This window comes from Sus scrofa, chromosome 14, assembly GCF_000003025.6.
Source record: "Sus scrofa isolate TJ Tabasco breed Duroc chromosome 14, Sscrofa11.1, whole genome shotgun sequence".
Taxonomy (NCBI): domain Eukaryota; kingdom Metazoa; phylum Chordata; class Mammalia; order Artiodactyla; family Suidae; genus Sus; species Sus scrofa.
This window is the reverse complement of record NC_010456.5, coordinates 124,178,547-124,200,975: the sequence shown is the minus strand read 5'-3', so window position 1 is coordinate 124,200,975 and position 22,429 is coordinate 124,178,547. Positions and strand designations below refer to the sequence as shown.

The 22,429-nt window shown below is 35.4% G+C and overlaps 1 protein-coding gene across 2 annotated transcripts in view; it reads right to left on the bottom strand.

Annotated features, from left to right (window-relative positions):
• Positions 1 to 22,429, bottom strand: part of NHLRC2 (NHL repeat containing 2) — a 72,999-nt gene that overhangs the window by 34,525 nt on the left and 16,045 nt on the right. For both annotated transcript variants that reach the window (XR_307818.3, NM_001243561.1), the window contains 3 exon segments: positions 11,809 to 12,264; positions 9,342 to 9,463; positions 2,517 to 2,646 (listed from right to left, as the gene is read on the bottom strand). Coding sequence is in view for 1 of the 2 variants with exons in the window: in NM_001243561.1 (NP_001230490.1) it covers positions 2,517 to 2,646; positions 9,342 to 9,463; positions 11,809 to 12,264 (708 nt within the window). In the remaining variant the exon portion in view is untranslated.

Genomic DNA, 22,429 nt, shown 5'->3' with positions numbered 1-22,429 from the left:
GGTGCATATCCCTGCCCCATATTAACTTTGAGACTTGCTTTAATGACAGTAGGTAAGCAGATATGACATGGGCAAAGGCTTAAAATGTGTGTAACTGGGCTTAGTCTCCAGCGTTTGGCCAAAAGAATATGCCTCAGTCAGCTACTGGTTCAATGAAAAGGAAAAAACAAATGGAGCAGATCTGGACTCAAGGAACAGTCTGGAACCAAGTCCAGGCTCCGTCTTGATCAACTGAACCCCAAGCCCACATGCGAAATAAAGGTTCAGGTTTGTTTGAGTTTGGGGATGATTTCTTATGAAGTTTTTCTTGTGGCAATTACTGACAGAAAGTAAACACAGGTTATAAGATATAAAATATAAATATCAATAACTGAATTGCTATATTTGTATTAACTATAAATCTCTGGGGACTTAAATACTAAGAGCAGAATTTCTTTTTTCCTTGAGGGAGGGCATAATAGCATGGCAACATAATAATTCTCATCCACTTTGACTATTTTTCTAATAGATACATTTCAGACTGTTTTTCCATCTGTAAGATTTATGTTTAAAAAGCTCAGCTGTGCACCGAAAGCAGGGAGGCAAGAGCGATTTAAGTCCTGACAGGAGTAAGTATTTTTAACCCTGAAATTATTTAGAATTGCTGGTGCACGGTGATAAAAAGAAGACTGAGTCGCAGTTGGTTTTATCGCTGTGTTTAAAACCTCTACATATAATATATCCTCCTACTGACTGCTCCTGGGACACGCTGCTTCTTCTACCTCTCCAACCCCTCTGCAGTGTGAGCCACCACAACAACTCTAGGTCACAGAATTCCAAAAATGGAATTTTCAAAAATAACTTACACAAAATACCTAGGTTACATATTTTAAGTGCAGGTAGTACCAGAAGTTCATTTACTTATTTGACAAATATTTAAAATGTTATGAAAAGTTAATCACAATGAAAAAAAATTAAGGTCTTTGAATTATAACCAAATTGCATCATAAAAATAATCTCAAATATAAAGTCATTCAACTAAGCTGGTGCTTAGTCACTCTATTACTCTGGTTTTAAACATGCCAGTGAAAAATAAGAGTACTAGTGCTCCTAGATTGTCTTTTATTCAGATAATAAAGACTAAAAATAAGGTAAATCTCATTTTCAATTATCTATATAATTCAGTAGGATAAAGTTTTATATTCAAATTTAATTTTTATCTTTTTCTTCATTTTATTGACATAATTAATATTTATAGCACTGTACAAGTTTAAAATGTACAACATAATGATTTAACTGACATATACCATAAAATAATTACCATAAATTTAGGGAACATTCATCTCATATAGATTAAAAAAAAAAAAGAAAAAACAATTTTTTTCTTTGTGATGTGAACTCTTACAATTTACTCATCTTAACTTTCAAACATAATATACAGCAGTATTAATTACATTAATCATATTCTACATTATAGCCCTAAATACTTACGTATCTTATAACTGGAATTTTGTACCTTTTGACCACTTTCAACCAGTGTCCCCATCCCCTCCCCCCACCTCTGGTGACCACAAATCTCATTTTTTTCTCTATGTCTGTTTAATTTTTTGAAGAAGAATAGAGCTCGTAACAAACACTATGTCAGCTTCTGGTACACAGCATAGTGATTTGATAAGTCTATACATTACAAAATGATCACAATAAATCTAACTACCATCTGTCACCACACAAAGAAATTACATTATTATTGACAATATTCTTCATAATGTACACATCATTCCAGTGACTATTTTGTAACTGGAAGTTTATACCTTTAATTTCCCTCACCTATTTCACTCATCCTCTCTACCCTCTTCCCTGTTTGTTCTTGATATCTATGACTGTTTCTGTTTTATCGTGTCTGTTCATTTGTTTTGCTTTTAGATTGCACACACAGGTGAAATCATAGAGTATTTGTGTATGATTTCATACACAAATGTACTTAGCATGATACCTTCTAGGTCCATCCATGTTGTTTCAAATGGCAAGATTTCATTGCTTTTTATGACTAATATTCCACTGTGTATAGGTAAAGTTTTTTTAAACTATTTAAAAGAAAATATTAGTCAATAAAAATTTTAATAATCTAAAAAAAAACCTGGTCATTTCTTGATTTTTCATACCACAGTAAATAAAAGAGCATTGTAAAACAGTACAGTACATAAATAATCTTTTGAAATTCTGAAGGATAAACTATTATCCTTCCAATTAAGAACATTTAGAACTAGCTTAGCTGTAACTAAAATTCTTTAACATTAGAGTAATATATACTCTATCTTGTGTATAAAGTGTCATATGTAAATATTGTTACATGTTGTATATAATGATATATATATCTTCTATATATGATGCTGGCTTTGTTTTTATACAATTGACAAATCCCAAGCATAGGTATAAAAAACTAGCAATAGAATTAATCTAAATGAATGTTCCCATGTTTTAAAAAGCTTACTTTAATTAGTAAAATTACATATATTTAATATGAAAAGTTTACATACCTGACCTTCCAAAAACTACATCCCAAGGGGAACTAATGGGCTGTTCTTCTCCATTAGCTCCACCTTCTTTATCTGTACCTTGAATTCCAATGCCAGCCACAGTGCTCACCATCTCAGCTTCTAGGTCAATCTACAGAAATTAACACATGCTTTATGCAATGCCTCTATTTCCAATAGAACATACAGAAAACATGTGCAACATAAATACCTAAAACTCAGTCCTTTTCATTTCCCAACCCATCCATTGCTCCATTTTCCTCTTACCCCCGCCCCATCACGCCTCCATCAGAACTATAAAATATTTTAGGGAGTTCCACTCGTGGCACAGCAGTAATGAACCCAACTAGGATCCATGGGGACTCGGGTTTGATCCCTGGCCTTGCTCAGTGGGTTAAGGATCCGGCATTACCATGAGCTGGGGTGTAGGTCACAGACGTGGCTTGGATCTGGTGTTGCTATGGCTGTGGCATAGGCTGGCATCTGTAGCTCAGATTCAATCTCTAGCCTGGAAACTTCCATATGCCGTGGATATGGCCCTAAATAGACAAAAATAAAAAATATTTTAAAAGAAGATGAAATTTGAAAATTATAAGCAAAATTGAGAAAAAACATTTGTTTCTTAAAATTAAATGTATGTATTTCAATTAAGCTTGGCCAGTAATCCACACATTAGAGCTTAATAGGTGCTAGGCACTGATTCAGGAATCATCCAACCATCCCCACAATAATCCTATGACTGTGATTTGGATTATTTCAGAGGACAGAGAGGCACAGGTCATTAAGTTAAGATTTCACAGCTAGTAAGTCAAGGATCTGGAATCTGAACCAGTTCTAGCTCTACTATACTCTACTGCCTCCTCTACATCATAAACCAAAAGAAAATTATTACACTCTACTGAAAAAAAGATGTTCTGCTTTTATCTCCTGAATACACTTCCAATATTATATCATAGAAATTTTCAAACAGAGAAAAGCTGATGAAAGAATTTTGCACCAAACATCCACATACCCACCAACTACTACCAACAAACAGTTCATCGACTTGCTTTATCACCTATCTTATCCAGCTACCAGTCCCTCAGTGCAATTACATTTTTGATGCATTTCAAAGTAAATCATAAACATCAGTAAACAGTCACTAAATATTTCAGTAGGCTTATCATTAACTAAAGTTCCCTTTTCCTTTCTTGAGGCAAAAGTTACAACAAAATGGACAAATCTTAATTGAATCATTTGATGAATTTTCATAAATGTGTAAATGCATAAACACAAATGCATATAAATAAAATGTATATGCATTTCCATAAATGTATAAAATCATTTCCATAAATGTATAAAATGCATCTCATAAATGCATATACTTACATAAAAATACAGAATGCTACCTTCACTCTAGAAAGTTCCTTCACACCTCTTTCCAGTCATTACTGACCTCAGCAGCAAACGGTATTAATTTTTTCCATCATTTACTTATGCTTCTAGGATTTCAGATAAATAGAATCATACAATGATAACTCTTTTGTATGAAGCTTCTTTCATTCAACATGTTTCTGAGATTTATTCATGTTCCTTTTTATTGCTGAGCAGTATACCATCAAAGGAATATCATAGCTTACTTACATACTTTCTTACTGATGATACTTGGGCTGTTATCGATTTGGGGCCTTTAAACAGAGTTGCTATTAATATTCTTGTACAAGTCTTTTTTATTTTGGTCACACCTGTGGGCATGTGGAAGTTCCCAGGCCAGAGATCGAACCCCCGCCACAGCAGTAAAAATACCAGATCCTTAACCTGCTGAGCCACCAGGGAACTCCTGTATTTCTTAAAATTTATTCTATTATATTTTGGTTGCTAAGTAAACAGAATTCTAAAATTCCAATTTTCAGTGGACTGTTACTAATATATAAAAATACCACTGATCTTTTTTTTTTTTTTTTTGTCTTTTTTTGCTATTTCTTGGGCCGCTCCTGTGGCATATGGAGGTTCCCAGGCTAGGGGTCGAATCGGAGCTGTAGCCACCGGCCGACGCCAGAGCCACAGCAACGCGGGATCCGAGCCGTGTCTGCAACTTACACCACAGCTCATGGCAACGCCGGATCGTTAACCCACTGAGCAAGGGCAGGGACCGAACCTGCAACCTCACGGTTCCTAGTCAGATTCGTTAACCACTGCGCCACGACGGGAACTCCCCTGATCTTCTTATTTTATTTTTTTATGGCCACATCCACAGCATATGGAAGGAAGTTCCTGGGCGAGGGGTTGAATCAGACCTATAGCTGAGGCCTATGCCACAGCTTGCAGCAATGCCTTATCTTTAACCCACAGAGCGAGGCCAGGGATCCAACTCACATCCTCACAGAGACTATGCTGGGTCCTTAACCCACTGAGCCACAATGGGAACGTCGCTATTGATTTTAGGTACTGACTTTGTATTTTTGCAACCTCCCTAAATTCACTTATTAATTCAAATAACTTTGTATACATTTCTTAGAATTTTCTACATACATGACATGTCACTGGCAAATACAGACACTTATTCTTCCTTTTCAGTCTATATGCCTTTTATTTCTCTTTTTTGCCTTATTATAATGGATAGTACTTCCAGTACAATGTTTGGTAGGTGTGGTGAGAATAAGGGCCCTTTCCTTGTTCCCCCAGCTCTGAAGGGAAAGCACTCAATACCTTGCATTAAGTGTAGCTATATAGGCTTTTTGTAGATGGCCTTTATCTTATCAAGGACATTATTTCCATTTCAAGTTTATTAATTTTTATCATGATTAGGTATTAAATGTTTTCCAATGTTTTTCTGAATCTAATAAAGCAATCAGATGGTTATTACCTTTTATTCTGTTACTATGGTGAATTGCATTCATTTATTTTGGTCATATTCTCTCCTGCATTATTTTTAGTAGCTGCTCTATAATCTCCTGAAATCATAAAGAATGTTCATCAATGCAGATTTATCCATATTTTTACTGAACTCAAAATCTGCAAGATACAATCTGCAAAAATACAATAGGCAGAGATGGATGGGCCCTTAAAACAGATCGTGATTTAAGAAATGTAACACAGAAACTGATAGGATAATCAAAAAATTCCTCTTGGAAAAAGCCCTGGGCCAAGGTGATGTTACAGGGGAGTTTTAATAAATATTCAAAACCTATTAATTCTTATGTTAGACAAATTATCCCAAAAAACAGGAAAAAAAAAACTAGCTCATTTGATGAGGTTGGTGTGACCTTGATTGCAAAATCAGGTAAGAACAGTTCAAGAAAATATAGAGCCATTTACTTTATGAACATGAATTTTAAAATATTAAATATAATTTGGATAATCAAATCCAACTTGACTTTTTAAAAAATTCATAAGGTAAGGTTCATCCCAGGAATAAAAAGATGATTCAACATCAAAAGTATCTATTAATATAATTTATCACATCAGCATGCCAAATTCAAAAAACTATACAATTATTTCAATACATGTAGAAAATACATTTAATAAAATCATAATATAATTCTAAGTAACTAGGAATAAAAAGTTTCTTTACTTCATAAACATTTTATTTCCCAAAGCTACAGAAAATACTAAACTTGCATGCATTCAAGATTATGAGCAGGACAAGATCCCCCACTATTGCTGAAATGCTTAAAAACAATATAATAAAATGAAACAAGAAATATAAAAATGAGTCAAAATAAAACTATCTTTTTTTTTTTTCAAAAAAATGTAATTACTTATATGATAAAAACATGGGAGTTTTTGTAGAAATAGAGAAGCTGATTTTAAAATTCATATGGAAATGCAAGGGATTCAGAACAGTCAAAACAATGTTGAAAAACAAGTGGTAAGACTCATAATTTCTGATTTAAAAACTTATTAAAAATTAGGGCAATCAAAACAGTGTGGTATTGGCATAAGGACAGATACACAGATCAATGGAATAGACTTCAAAGTCCAGAAATAAACCCATGCACATATGAATAACTGATTTTCTAAAATGTGCCAAGATTATTCAATGGAGGAAGAATAGTCTCCTCCACAAATTATTCTGGGATACCTGGATATCTATATCCAAAAGAATGCAGCTGGACCCTTGCCTCATACCATATACAAAAATAAACTAAAAATGGATCCAAGACCTAACTATGAGAGCCGCCATAACTATAAAACTCATAGAAGAAAACACAGGAGTAAATCTTCGTGACCTTGGACTTGGCAATGGATTCTTACATGACACCAAAAATATAAGAAATGAAAAAAATAAATAAATTGGGAATCATCAAAATTTAAAACTTCTGTGCATCAAAAGACATGATTAAGAAAGTAAAAAAACTCAGAATATGGGAAAGTATTTGAAAATCGTATATCTGATAAATAATTTGTATCTAGAATATATAAAGAACTCCTACAACTCAAGAGTAAAAACCAAAAATAATCTAATTAAAAAAATGGCCAAAGAGTCTGAATAGATACTTCTCAAAGGAACATACACAAGTGATCCATATGCACAGGAAAAGATGCTTGACATCATTCCTCATTAGGAAAATGCCTATTCAAAATCACAGTGATAGGCCACTTCACACCTAGTAGTACTTAGAATTTTAAAAAAGGAAACTGATTAAATAACAGTGAAGACATGAAGATACGGAGAAAACGGAACCCACAGGTAGAACCTACTATGGTTTAGGAGTTTAGGTAGTTCTCAAAAAGTTAAACGTAAAACATAAAACATATGAATCAGCAATTACAGTACTTACATACCTACTCAACAGAAATGAAAATGTATGTCTACACAAAACTTAACATGTGAATCATTTATAAGAGCCCCAAACTGGAAACACCCTGTATGTCCACCAATTGGTAAATGAATAAGTAAAATGTGGTAATGCTACTCAGCAATACAAAGGAATTAACCACTAACATGTTACATCACTGATGAACCGCAAAAACTTAACACAGAATGAAAGAAGCCAGACACATAAGATCATATATTATATGATTATATTTATATGAAATGTTCAAAAGAGGCGAATTTATAGAGGCAGAAGAAAGTAGACTAGTGCTAGGGGTGGGAATGGAGATTAACTGTAATTGGTATTGTATTTCCATTTTTGCAGACACTAAGTCATAAAATATAAAAATTACCTTGAGTAACCCGTATTTGTTACAATGGTTTTATTCTACTTAAAAAGTATTTGAAATACAGTTTATATTCCAAAACCCACTAAGTCCTAAAGCAAGAGAAATAATATACAATTAAAAAAAGATAAGTACTCCCCATAAATTGTGGGCTAAACATCTTACTACTTCCATATCCTATTAGATACCTATGACACTATGATGATTTTAGAAGCATACAATCCCAAAAATATGATAAAGAAATACTGACCTTTAGGTAGTTAGTAATATAAAACTGCTTTCCCCAAACTATATACCATTAAGTCATTAGTCCTATGAAAAGTTCTGCCTAAAAGGGGCGCCTTGGTCAAATTAAGTTTAGAAATACTGCACACACGTCCCCTCTCACTCATGTATTCACAATATAGCACTATATTAAAATCTCTAAGAAGAAAGTCTCCAAAACTTTCCAAAAATAAAGCTGTTTTAATTTATAAATCCACAAAATCCTTTTATGTAACATCTTTTCAAATTAGGAGCTACATATGCTTTAGAAAAATGCTTCATTCAACAGCTGTTATTTGCTCATAAATTCATTCAACAAATATCTACTAAACACCTATTGAGGGCTAGGCACTGATTTAAATACTTAGGATTTTTGCAGTTAAGAAAACAAATTTCATGCCCTCGTGGAAATTCGCATTACAGTGGTTATCACTATATGTCCTATATATGTTTTTTCCAGGTATACGTATATTAGTTGATAATTTTGTCACATAAATGGGCAAAAATATCAAGAAAGAAATAGCAAGAAAAGCAAGGCAGTACCTGAAACAATACGTTTAGACAGAATTGAACTTAGTTCATGAAGAGTTAAATGAACTTAGTTACTTTACTTTTTTCCATATAGATGGCAACTTAAAGACCAATGGATTACAGCAAACTATTCATCAATAAGGAATGTTTAAAATAACTAGGTACTTCTACAATGGAATACTATGTAGTCACATTCAAGACTAATATGGAAAAATTAAGATAAAAGAAGAATGCAGAAATTATGTACATACATTATGATTCCACTTGTAAAAAGAAAAAAAGATTCCCTAGAGACAGGCTTTTCAATATACATTTATTTGTATGAGTAGAATGGTTCATTACCTCTGGGGAACCTGAACAGATGATAAGAGACTTTTTCACCTTTAGGTATTAATTCATTTTTCTAAAAACAAGATCACATTTTACCTTTACAGTGAGAGAAAGGAAATTTTAAGACTAATTGACAGACATGTATTTCCGAGCAAAGACTAAGAGCGGAAGGGAGGCAGGCGTGGTGTGCTTTTTTTCCTCCTAGGTTTTAGACAATTTAACTGGAAAAGAACAAAGCATCATTTTATAAATAGTGGTTAGGAAAATAATTCAAAATGAAAAGCTTTTGGGTGATGAGGCACATGACTCTGAAATATGGAATTTAAAAAAAAAAGGACTTGATAGGTTTGTCTTCTCTGACAACTACCGACTGATACACAGAAAAACAAGATACCTAAGAAAAAAATTAAAGCCAAGTAAGTACTTCTCTAGAATAGCTGAATGAGGATAATCAAAAGCATTTAAGTAACACCCTCTTACTTCAAATATTTATGTAGCAAGTAAATATAAGTTTTTCTGATTAGAAGTATTAAAACGTTATTTAAAATGGAAAATTACCTTTCTTATAAGGTGGTTTTCAGTATCTGCCACATATATGATATTATTCCTTATGGCTACACCTTGTGGTGAGTTAAAAGTTGACTCTGAAAATATTCCATCTTTTCTTCCAGGGTTGGGTCCTAAAAGACAAGGTAGCTATGAGACAGTATTTTTCCACTTTTTAAAAAAGTTACCTCAAAGTAAAACCAAAAAAAAATAAAATTTGTATTTAAAACTAGGATTTTAATATAAATAATATGATACGTCTGCCTAAATACTATACTGTTTCTCAAGATACCTATTTTTCTCGAGTAAAAGTTTTGCTAATGACGGGGCTTTCCAGATAATGGTTACTAGTACACTTTGGTAGTATATATCAGAAGAAATTACTTTAAAAAGCATCTTAATTACCTATTACCTAGGCTTAGAAAGAATAAGAAATAACCTAAATCTTTTAGTACCTAGATAAATGATTTTTAACAATTTTAGAAGATAGACTCCTTCAATAATACAATGAAAATTATGAACCCTTTCCTTAGAAAAATACACATGCCCATAAAATGTCACAAGCAATTTCAAGGGGTTCCTAGATCATGAAGACCATTCAGGCATTTCATAATAGCCCATGAATTCCAGGTTAAAAAGCCTTATATTTCCTACTTTACCTTGCCACAAAGTTCTAGGCTATCTCATAAAGATTTTAAGAGAGACAGAGTTATTCTGGTTTAATGGCCTACTTCTCAGCTTCTGTAATACATGTGGAGTTTCAAGGGTGGCAGGTACACAGCATAATAAAACACAATTGTTACTTCTGTCACCAGAGGACAAGCCATTCAAAGCCTCTAAGCCAGCATCCCCACACGTTGCTTTGCAGAACTCCCGTCCTAGTCCTAGGTGCTAAGGGAGGTAGCGTAACGCAGCGGCCAGGGACATGAACTCAAGAGCCTAACAGGCTTGGTTTAAACCCCAGCTCCTCCTAAATGACGATCTGGATAAGTTCTGTGCGTCTTAGTTTCTCTTTTGTAAAATAAACCAATTATATACCTAACTCGTAGCACTGTGAGGACTAAATAAATATAGGTAAAGTGCTCAGAATAAAGCCAGGCCTATTTTTTTGGTTTGCTATTATTACTATTATTAATAATACTATTACTGTTGGTGGTGAGAGTTCCCTGAGGAAAAAAAGGAGAGTACTATGGTCACTTCAGATTGGAAAATACTGTATACTAAAATCCCTTCCCATACATTCAAGAGCTACGTTAGCAGAGTAAAAGATCCGAGTACAGTGACATCACCACCACTGGCAATCTACTAAAGCACACTTCGCCAGCACTTCTGAGTGTATCTGTCCATAGGGGTCTTTTTAAAAATGCAGACAATTATTACTTTATCATAAGATAACAGTATTCCTAGAAATATGTTTGAGAAAGGTAGCTTGCTGCTGGTTTCGCTACTTCACTACACTATTTTGAAAATTTTCGCATCTATTAAAAACTTTTAACTATTTAAATTTAATTTGCTACAACAGATGCTTTCTTGGGTAACAATTCTCATAATTGCCTATTATAAACCAAAATACCAAGTTGCCAAAACAAAATAAACGACATAAAACACACACATATTCCAAGAGAAACAACAAACAAGAAATGACCCAAAAGCTATGGGAATAATACCTTAGCATACTAAGAAGAGCCCCCCGTGTTTAGGACTAGGATTAGTGTATTTGTATCAGGAATGCAGATATCCCTCCTTTATGTATTAAGCTACATGTGTGCCTAATAGAGGATTGCAAAAAAGATGAATTACCTTTCTCTTTGACTAACATGTTGTTAGAGGTCAGTTCGACCTGGATGAACAAGATTAATAGTGCACCTAACAGGTTTTATGACTTATATAAGACGTCAATAAGACCCCTTCTTAGATCTTAGACTGGGGAGACCTGGAAGAAGAAGATCTATCACTGCATGCTACTTCTACTTTGCTACAACCAAAGGGAATGATTCAGAAGTATGCGTAAGATCTTGTGGAAGGAGAGAAAAGTATAATGATGTATAAATCCTAGGTTGTTGATTTTATAATCTAAGTCTGAAGTTCCTAGGGTATTATCTCGGTTTAAAAAAGATATGGCTATATTTTGATGGAAAATAAAATATAATACTTCCATTTAAAATGCCTGAAATCTAAAATGTATAAAATATTTTCATAAGATACAATAAATATGGCAGTTCTTTGAAAAAAATAAGATGGAATATACAAATATTCCTGAAAATTAGACCAAAGATTTTCTTTTTTTTGATCTTAAGTTTTTTGGGTAGTTTTGTTTGTCTTTGAGGGAGTGAGATTAATTCAGATGCCATACATTAATTAACAAAATAATTCCTGATGAAATTCTTATTTATAAATTTCAATTTTAATGCATTTCCTTAGAACTTTTTTTACATCTATAATGTAAAATATATTATATACCATAATTAGCAAACTTTACCTCCAATGGTGTACTGAATTTGTCCATTCTTCCAGACGACCAAAATCCTATGATGTCCAGTGTCTGCTATTACCAATCTGTTAGTAACATGGTCTACCGTTACTTTGCCAGGAAACAGCAATGGTGAAGGTGTCAAAGAATCTTTGTAGAGCTTTATTCCAATTTTATTATCTTTGATCTGTCCCCTGTCTTTGTAATACTTTAAAGCTATTGAAGTATACAAAAATAATTTATCTTTATGTCCTTCTCCAATCAAAGAAAACAACATGTTTCCACGGGGTCCAAGTATGACCAGGGTTGGCCAGCAGGAAACTTCTAGTTCTTGCCAAAGGCTGGCTTCTGCATCATTAACCACGGGGTGGGTGATGTTGTACCGAAGAACAGCGCTCTTAATATTATCCAGGACTTTCTCATTTGGAAACTTAGCCGAGTGAACTCCAACAATCAGAAGACCATCTAAATGGGAAACATTAAAAGTTGAACACTGTGAGGTATTAAAATTTGAATATCATCATCCACGCATTAGTTTAGGACCATTATTAAGTATAAATGGTCAGAGATAAAAGAGAAAAGACAGAATTAGTATCTTTAACTGTATTTAAACATATGCATAAAAAATTAACATTTAAATCTCAATTCAATCTTGATAACTACATAAAAACATACATGATCAAAAACATGTAGAGGAGTTCCCGTCGTGGCGCAGTGGTTAACGAATCCAACTAGGAACCATGAGGCTGCAGGTTCGATCCCTGCCCTTGCTCAGTGGGTTAACGATCCGGCGTTGCCGTGAGCTGTGGTGTAGGTCACAGACGCGTCTTGGATCCTGCATTGCTGTGGCTCTGGCATAGGCTGGCAGCTACAGCTCTGATTAGACCCCTAGCCTGGGAACCTCCATATGCCGCGGGAGCAGCCCAAGAAATGGCAAAAAGCCAAAAAAAAAAAAAAAAAAAAAAGTAGGTATCTCAAAGTTAAAACTCTGTCCTTTATCTAGAAAAAGCTTTTAAAAATATTCTATTTTCTGGAGTTCCTGTTGTGGTGCAGTGGTTAACGAATCTGACTAGGAACCAAGAGGTTGCGGGTTCAGTCCCTGCCCTTGCTCAGTGGGTTAACGATCCAGTGTTGCCGTGAGCTGTGGTGTAGGTTGCAGACGCGGCTCAGATCCCGTGTTGCTGTGGCTCTGGCATAGGCCAGTGGCTACAGCTCCAATTCGACCCTTAGCCTGGGAACCTCCATATGCCACAGGGGCGGCCCAAGAAATAGCAAAAAGACAAAAAAAAAAAAAAAAAAAAAAAAAAAAAAAAAATTCTATTTTCTTAGGAAGATGTTGAAATTTTATAACTTTTTTCCACCTGTTAGAAGCCCCTTTGAAATTCACCATGACTATGATTTTTTGTTGGTATTTACTGTCATATTATCCTTTTAAATTTTTCTGACCTAACTACATTATAGATTAACAGAATGATCATGAACAAGATGTTTCTATAAGGTATAAGGCCTCTGATTTATTTAAAATTCCTACTATAGGAGTTCCCTTGTGGTACAATGGGTTAAGAATCTGGCATTGTCACTGCAGGGACTGGGTCACTGATGTGGCATGAGTTCAGTCCCTGACCTGGGAATTTTTACATGCCTTGGGCACAGTCAATCGAAAAAAAAAAAAAAATTACATCTAAGAATTATGATGTAATTCTTAGAACAAATCTTATTGGATAGCAGAACTGCTGAAAACTAAAACCAACATACTTCTTTTATCTAATCAATATAGTATGTCAAGAAAATAATATAGGAAAAAAATATGAGGCTGGATTCAGAGAAAAACTCAATGACTATACCAAAACAGTAAAGGTTATAACAGTTATGTAACTTAGAATCTCCCAACACAGTCATTAAGAACTACATAAACCAGCATAAAAAAATAAATAAAAAATAAAACCACACAAATTGGGAGGTTTAAGTACCTGACAGCTCATCCTTCCATTACAACTATTAACTCCAAACCAAAACACATTACATCCCTACAAACACATGCTTGATGACTCAGAAAAGTAAATGATTAGAGCTCAGTCAAAACTTGGAAAAGCAAAACTACAGGAGAGTGAGTTTTCCGTTTTATTTTGTTTTGTTTCCCTTTCATGGCTTTGCATTGAGAACAGGCCCCAATGAACCAGTGGAATAGTTTAAAAAAATCTATACATGTAACTGGAATCCCAGGAGAGTAGCAAGAGCTTGAGGCAGAAAAAAATCTGAATAATACCAAAACCTCCAAAATTTGGTTAAAGATATAAATCCACAGAATTCAAGAAGGTTAACACACCCCCAAACAAAATAAATTGAAAGAAAACCATGTCTATATACACTATAAAGTGCTAAAAACCAAAGATTAAAAAAAAAAAAAACCCACAAACATCTTGAAAGCAGATACAGAAAAAAATGTGATGAGTGGTTGCTTGGAGACTAGGTAGAAGGGCAGTGGGGGGAGTGGGAAGGAGTGTAACCTTCAAATGTGTGTAGTTTACTGCATGTCATCATATATGCCACAATACAGTTCTTCAAAAAAAATTGAATAAGCTTTGGAGTCAGACTCCTTGAATTCAAATTCTGGCTTCATCATGTACTGAGTCTACCTTTGATAGGGAGAGAGTAGAACAGTTACTCAGGTAGTTGTACAAGTCCCAGTAGGGTACCACCGATAGAGACAGAAACCTTGGGAACTTTGGGAGACCACTGTGATAATCACTCAGGAAAGCCATCAATACATCGTGGAAAGAGGCAGGCTTGCTTAACTATAAAACCATAAATAAAAGCACAAGTTACGCCTCAGGTCATTAAATGAAAGATAAAATGAGGCCTGCATTCAAGTTTAGCAAGATAATAGTCCTTAGAACCAAAGACAGGAATTTAAGGCAAAGATGACATTCCAAAGTAGGAGACCCTCATTATACAGAAACCTGAGATGATTCAACATATCTTAACCTATGTTACTACCCTTCTGCTAATGTGAATGAGCTCCATGACAGTCCGAGTTTGGCCTCGCAGGCCTCTTACCCAATGCAAAGGAGGAGCTAGTGATCTAAGACTGAAGTCTACTTGAAGAGAAAGGAGGAGGTCTTCCCCCCCCCCCCCCGCCCCCACTTCCCTTGGATTACAAAAATGCAGCCCACCTGGGACAGAGCTTCTCTGCCTGCCCACATGCATCCCTCCCAAGTGTTCTTATCTTAATAAATCTATTCCTTGCCCATTGCTTTGTCTCTCGCTGAATTCCTTCTGCACTGAGACACAAAGAACCTGAACTTCAGTAATTCCAGATGTCAAGTGAGTGATTCTAATTAAAAAAAAAGTGGGTTCAGACCCAATTTGGCCTTCCCTTGGTTCAAGGCCCGGCACAGGGGTTCAAGTCCCAATCTGGGTTCTGGCTAAGTTCAAGTCAGAGCTATTTTTCAGTTTTACCCTGGCAATATTACTTAACATCTCTGTGCCTCACATTCCTTACTTATATTATTTTTGAAAGTTATAAGTACAAAGATAGCCCATAAAATATATTTTATACATATCAAAAGAAATTAGTGAAATAAAACAGCAAAAACCACACGTTAAGAACAAATAAAACCTAACACACGAATTACATAATACTACTTATAAATGTGAATGGGTTTAACTCATCTATTAAAAAGATTTAGATACATTTTGCACATTAGCAGCACATCAGAAACAAAGTGAATCAGAAAAGCTAAAACTAAAGATATGCGTAAGTATGTGCACAAATGAAAGCAATACCACCACAATGTGTGATCCCGGTAGATTTCAAGCCCAAAAGCATTAAGCATGACAAGGGAAAAATGTTTTAATGTGAAAAGCATTCACAACAAAGATAAAACAATTAGGAATATCCAGATACTGAGCAATAAAAGAAGCAAATTAATAATGCAGAAACACCACTCTCCGTGTGACCCAAATCCACAGACAAAAAAAAAAAAAAAATGATATAGAAAGCCCAATTACTATAATTGGTAAGCTAGATTTTGCTGTTCCATATCAAACTATACTCTAGTAATTAAGAATATACTTTCCTCTCAAGAGTACCTGGAATATTTATAAATACTGATGACAAAATATTATAAAGACCACACTCTAACCACAATACAGTAAAACTGGATACTAATAACAATAACAAAGTCTTTTGTTCAGGAAAAATTCACATTATTCTTGTGTTTCTCCTTTACTCTTACACCAATATCACACAACACTGCTGACACCAGATGTGCGGTTCCTTCCCAACACACACACACTAAGCAACTATCTGTGACACCAGCTGGGTCTCCTATAATTCTGACACTACCCAGAGCTAAAGGCAGTCCTTCACAGGACTGCCTCCTCACTCCAGAGGCCAACAGCAAGTAGTAGGGCCCCAAGCTACTCACACTTGTGTCCAACTCTGCTACAAATCAGGGATTCCCATGACCCCTGGATTCAATTATTTGCGAGAATAGCTCAGAGAACTCAGAGAAACACTTACATAGATTTATTATAAGAGTATGATAAAATATACAGATGTTGGCAATGATATAGAGCAAGGTATAGGGGAAAGGGGTACAGAGCTCCCAGCACCTCCAGGTGTTCCCCAACCTGCAAGTTCTTTGAACTCTATACCTTTGGGAATTTTACTGAGGCTTCATCACAGAGGCCTGACAGATCATTCACTCCATTTCCAGCCCCCTTCCTCCCTCTGGAGAATGGTGGTGGAGGGTATGGGGCTGAAAGTTCCAAGCTTCTAATCACATCTTGGTCTTCCTGGTGACCAGCTCCTACCCAGGAACCCACCAAGGATTACTTTAGAACAAAGGACAACCCTATCACTCGGGGAAATTCCAAGGGATTTAGAAAGTACCCTATCAGGAACTGGGGTCAGAGACCAAATACTAGGACAAAGACCTTCCTAGTGCTCTTATCACTTGGGAAATTACAAGGATTTAGGAGCTCTGTGTTAGAAACCCAGGGCAGAGACCTAAATATATATATATATATTTTTTTTTTTTCCTATTATTGCAGACCTTTTTAAATTTAGTAACTTTAAAACCCTCTATCAACTTCAGTGAACAGCAGAACAAGATTACAGAGTTTCTAAAAAATAATAATGAAAATACTACATATCACAATTTATGGGATGTATTTCATGACAAGAAAACTCATAGCCTCTATTTATAGCCTTAAACATTTATATCAATAAAAATTAAAATAGATGAATACATTTCCCACTAAAAAAACTAGGAAAAGAACAGAATACATCAAAAGAAAGCCCAAAGAAACAAGAAATGAAGATAATCCAGGAATTCATGAGGTATAAAATTTTAAAAAAAACCCACAAAATCCGGCACTTATTTTTGATAAAAAATAATAAATAAATAGAAAATAAATAGGAATTGATGGGCATTTTCTTTCAATAGGAAAATTAAGGGTTCCCGTCTTGGCTCAGTGGTTAACGAATCCGACTAGGAACCATGGGGTTGTGGGTTCAATCCCTAGCCTTGCTCAGTGGGTTAAGGATTCAGCGTTGCCATGAGCTGTGGTGTAGGTCACAGACATGGCTTAGATCCTGAGTTGCTGTGGCTTTGGCGTAGGCCAGCAGCTAAAGCTCCAATTAGACCCCTACCCTGGGAACCTCCATATGCCGCAGGTGTAGCCCTAGAAAAGGCAAAAAAAAAAAAAAAAAAAGGAAGTTAACCTTAATCACATTTATTGATGCAACTGTGCAACTGCTATGTTTGATCTCAATTCTCTGATATAGTCTATACTGCAGTTACTGTTATGTTACCCTGTTTCTTTATTTGGTGTGCCCATTTTCTTTTTTTTCTTTTAAGGGCCACACCTGAGGCATATGGATGTTCCCTGGCTAGGGGCTGAATCAGAGCTGCCTGCTGGCCTACACCATAGCCACAGCAATGCGGGACCCTAGTCACATCTGTGACCTGTAACATAGCTCATACCAATGCCAGATCCTTAACCCACTGAGCAAGGCCAGGGATCAAATCTATCCTCATGGATACTAGTCGGGCTCGTTACCGCTGAGCCACAATGGGAACTCCCCCGCCCCAGCTTTTTTTTTTTTTTAAGATTTCTTTTGGGATTTAGGAAGGTTTGCATTTTTGTTCCAGGGTTACTTTATATTAATACTTTTTTTATATTATAAAAGTACTACTCCCAATTTTTCATAACCTTTTACTATCTGGTCTATCATTTTCAAATGGTATCATTTACTATTTATTACCTATACAATAATCAATAGTCTTCTATTTCCCCTCTTTCTCCCTTTTCCCCCCATCTTTCTTTAGTTGCATTCTTTCTAATTTTGTCAGAATACACGATTTTATATTATCCTTTTACCTTTAGGTGACAGATTGGTGTTTTGTTAAATTAGCTAAATTGGAATTATTTTTCAGTATTCTGTTCCCTGCCTAGTTCTGGGTTATCCTGGACCAAGAGGTATTCTGTGAGCAAACTGGAAGTTGTAAAAGGAAACAGAGGCCATATTCTCTTTTGCTGGAAGATTGGTACAGAGCACCAGGTGCTACTGCAGTTTATACACTCTGCAGCTTGTGTGCTGGTTTACAGGGTAGCAGTTGGGCCCCTTAGCTGCACTAGCTCCTGCCAGATTTCCCAACTCCTGGGCCAGGTGAGTTTTTAGCTCCATGACAGAGGGAACGAACTTACTCTTCTGGTCACCTCGTTACTTAAGTTGGAAGCTTTCATGGGTTCCAGTTCATCCTTCTGAGTTCTAGGGCATGCACGCAGGGTGCAGTTCGCCCTTGCTCTCCCCTATTTCATATCCATCTTTCCTTTTCAAGTGCCTGGCCTGCTGGCTTCAAGTTGAGGCACGTAGACATAGAAGCAACAGCCACATAGAGGCTAGTTAAGCAGCTCCCACAATCACATAAGGTCAAGTGCCTTTTACAAATCTGTATTATTTCTCATTATTCTGAGTGGTCCTTCTCTCATCAAATTCTGACTGATACACCAAAACACCCTAATTGGTCTTAGGTCTACAAATACATGTATTAAGTCTTCATTCATCCATTTGGAGTTTCTTTAATCACACTTGGATAGAATTCTCCCTTAAGATTCACCAGAAACGGAACATGTGCACAGTATTCTCTGAGTTCACAGACATTCAAAACTATTTTCTTATAATCCTGATTGATTCTCAAAAGGTAGCTGCTTGGACATAAAATCCTTGGTTTTTACTCTCTTAAGATTCTTGAAAATGTTGTTCCACTGTTGCCTTGCCTTGCACATTATTTGTGAAAAGTCTGTTCTGCCTAATTTACATATCTTTGAAGGTCATCTTTTCCTGGAGGCCCCGAGGACTTTTTTTAAAAAACAATTTTTAAAGTGCAATAGGTCTACTAGAATACTTTTCAGGCTGTTCTTCTGGTTCAACAGAGGAACTCTCTGGTATCCAGCAGGCCCTTTCAATATGGAGATTTAAGGTTCCTTTTATTTTTAGAATGTTTTTTTGGATCCTAATTTTAGATCTTAGTTCTGGTCAATTGTTTTAATTTTCTTCTTTAGTCTCCAAGTAGCCTTATGTTGGACCTCTTCTCTTTATCTTCCAGTTCGATCATTTCCTAACTCTTCTTACTACTCTTTTATTTTAAAAGTTCATTTTCACCCACTGTTTTTACACTCCTGCTTTAGTTCAATGTCCCTCATAAAATTTTCATATGAATTTATTACCCCTTGGGCACCCTGTAATTTAGCCTTAATTTCTAATATAATTATGACCTTTTTCTTCTATTTCTTTTGAGTTCAATCGACATTCATTTCTTCCTTTTTTTTGAGAGGAGAGGGATCCATTTCTGTTCTTAGTTTTAAAATTTCTGATTCAAGCTGTTTTCTCATCATTCCTAAATACTTTAAGAGGATAGGTAATTCGAAACAGAGGACTATGTTATAGTTTTCGTCAATTTTGTGATTGAGAATTTTCATCGGCATTTCAACTCTGAATCACATCTTCAGCTTTTTACAGTTTTATATGGGTGTGATCTTTTTAATAACCCTAATCACTTTGTGGACAAAGCTCCTGGCTTGAGAGTGCCCTCTTCTGACAGTTCCCTTTTTCTGAATTTCATTTTCAGACAGCACCACTGGAAGGAGGAGCTGATGTGTATTTTCTTTTGTTTCTGCAGCATTCTTAACTTTTCCCTCTTATTTTCTTCTTCCCTTCAGGAGACTATCTCCAAGGGAAACCACACACACTTCTATTATCTGAGTCTTTTCAGGAAGCAATGCTTCTCTGAGGCTTCTGTTCCCAGTCCCACACTCTTTCAAGAGCTAGTACTATGTTCTAGGGCATCAATACTAGAGCTGGAGTTGAGTTCTTTTTCTGCAGGTAAGGGGGTTTGTGTTTTGCCCAATTCCTCAGAACCCCTTTTTTTCATGGAGTCTTTTACACCTCCTCCATCCCTGTTCTCAGCACCTGCAAGCTAGCAGCAGCAGGATCTCTCATGGAGATAAGTGTATTTCTCAATTTACGGGTAATCTGAAGGCCATGATATTGTCTCTTAGTATCACTGAACAGAGGATCAAGTGTGGTTTTACTTACTCTCCCTGTTGTTTTTATGTCTAGGGAAGGGGAAAAGGAAAATGGGAAGATTCAAAATTAGGTAGCCACCATTCTCCTCCAAACTTTGAAGCAGTAGAGATACATTCTTAATTTTAACATCAGGTTTACTGGGATATAACTTAAAAGTAATTCTGTACTGTGATAACTCATTAATTGGGTAAATAAATACAACTGAGTCCAAAAACTAGCCACTTACTTACTGGAGAAAAACTAGAAGTTTTCCAATAAGATAAGGAACAAGGCAGAGACACCAACTGTTTCCAATACTATTTAACAATGATGTGGAACAGTGGTTTTAGACAACAAAATTAGATAAGAGTATTTAGATACAGACGTAAGAAATGAAAATTTTCTTTGCAAACAATGTAATAGTATGTTAGGAAAACTCCAGAAAATCAATTATAAAACTAACCCAAATAATAAAAGTCAGGACGCAGTAGAACTGAAAACTGACACACAAAACCCAACAGCCTTTCTATATCTACATAACATCTAGCTGGAGGATACAGTAGTAGACAAAACCCCATTTACAATAAATATGCAGAAACATATGAAAAGGCTTGTTCAACTCCACTCTAAAATGCAATTTAAAACTACACCAAGATACCATTTGTCATATAAAAGGAATACTAGATCAGCAAAAATTTAAAAGTATGTCAACATTTTATTGGAACAGCAATGGGAAAAGAACCACACTCATACACTGCTAGTGAGAATGCAAACTGGTGCAACCCTCCTGGTGTGGAATGTGGCAATATCTAACTAAACTTATGTACATTTAACTTTGACCCAGCAATCCTCACTTCCAAGAATTCATCCTTAAAATACACTATCAGCACTACAAAAATGTATCCATGAGATTATTCATTGTGTGTTAACTGCTAAATATTAGAAACAATATAAGGGCCAATACACAGGATAGGAAAGTGCCTGGATAAATCATGTACACACATACATACACAGGCTAAGTACCATGAAGATGTTAAAAACTACCAGGAAATTCTCTATAAACTTGTGTGGAGTGACTGCCAGGAAAAATGTCTCATGAAAAAACTGAAGTGCATAAAAATGTCAATAGTATGTCACTTTTTAATGTTAAAAAAAATTTGTTTTAAAGAAAAAGAACAGGATGAAAGAATGAGAAGGTAGGAATAAGCAGAAGAGAGGGGTAGATGAAACTATCCTTTCTGCACAGTTCTGACTTTCAGACCATGTTATAATTTTACATACTCGAAAATAAAATCAACCAAAACAGGGAAAGGGGGCTTAAAAATACAAAGAGAAACAAATGAATCTAGCTGTACTTCAAATGAATAGCAAAGCCTCATGGTGGGTGGGAGGGACTAGTTTAAGCAACTTTTAAATTAGTTGGGAGGAACTGGAAGAAAAGACACACCCCAGTAACAGTATGCACATCTAGTGCCCAGATCTTGTTTCTTCAAAATCATTCTTAATATTCAATACTATAAGGAATCAGAACTCCTTAGAGAAATGGCTGATTCAAAGATGGGGCTGGGAAAGTATAAGATGAACCTGGAAATATTTTTGGGGGGAACAAGTCAAGAAGTGCTTAGAGAATAATAAGGACATGTCAAAAGGACACAGGTGATAGCATGAAGGGGATCCATTTAGTCGAATGGGGACAATTTGAAAATCAAAATAAATGACTGTGATGATTTATAACAATGAATCAAAAAGGAATCCATGAGTTGAGTCAAAATATATTTTACATATGTAATATATGTACACAAATATCACATTACATCAAAATACATATATTTTTTCTTCCTGATGAATATACCCCAACACTTCTTTGAAAAAGTGATGACCAAGGTGAGATGTGAATGATGAGAAGATGTTAAACAGTGGAAACAAGGAATAAAGGAGATTATAGGAAGAGAAAACAACACATGCAAGAGGGGACAAGAAAGACTAAAGAAGGTAAGTGACTAAGCTCAGAGAACAAAGGGAAGCATGGGACAAAACAAAAATAAACACAGG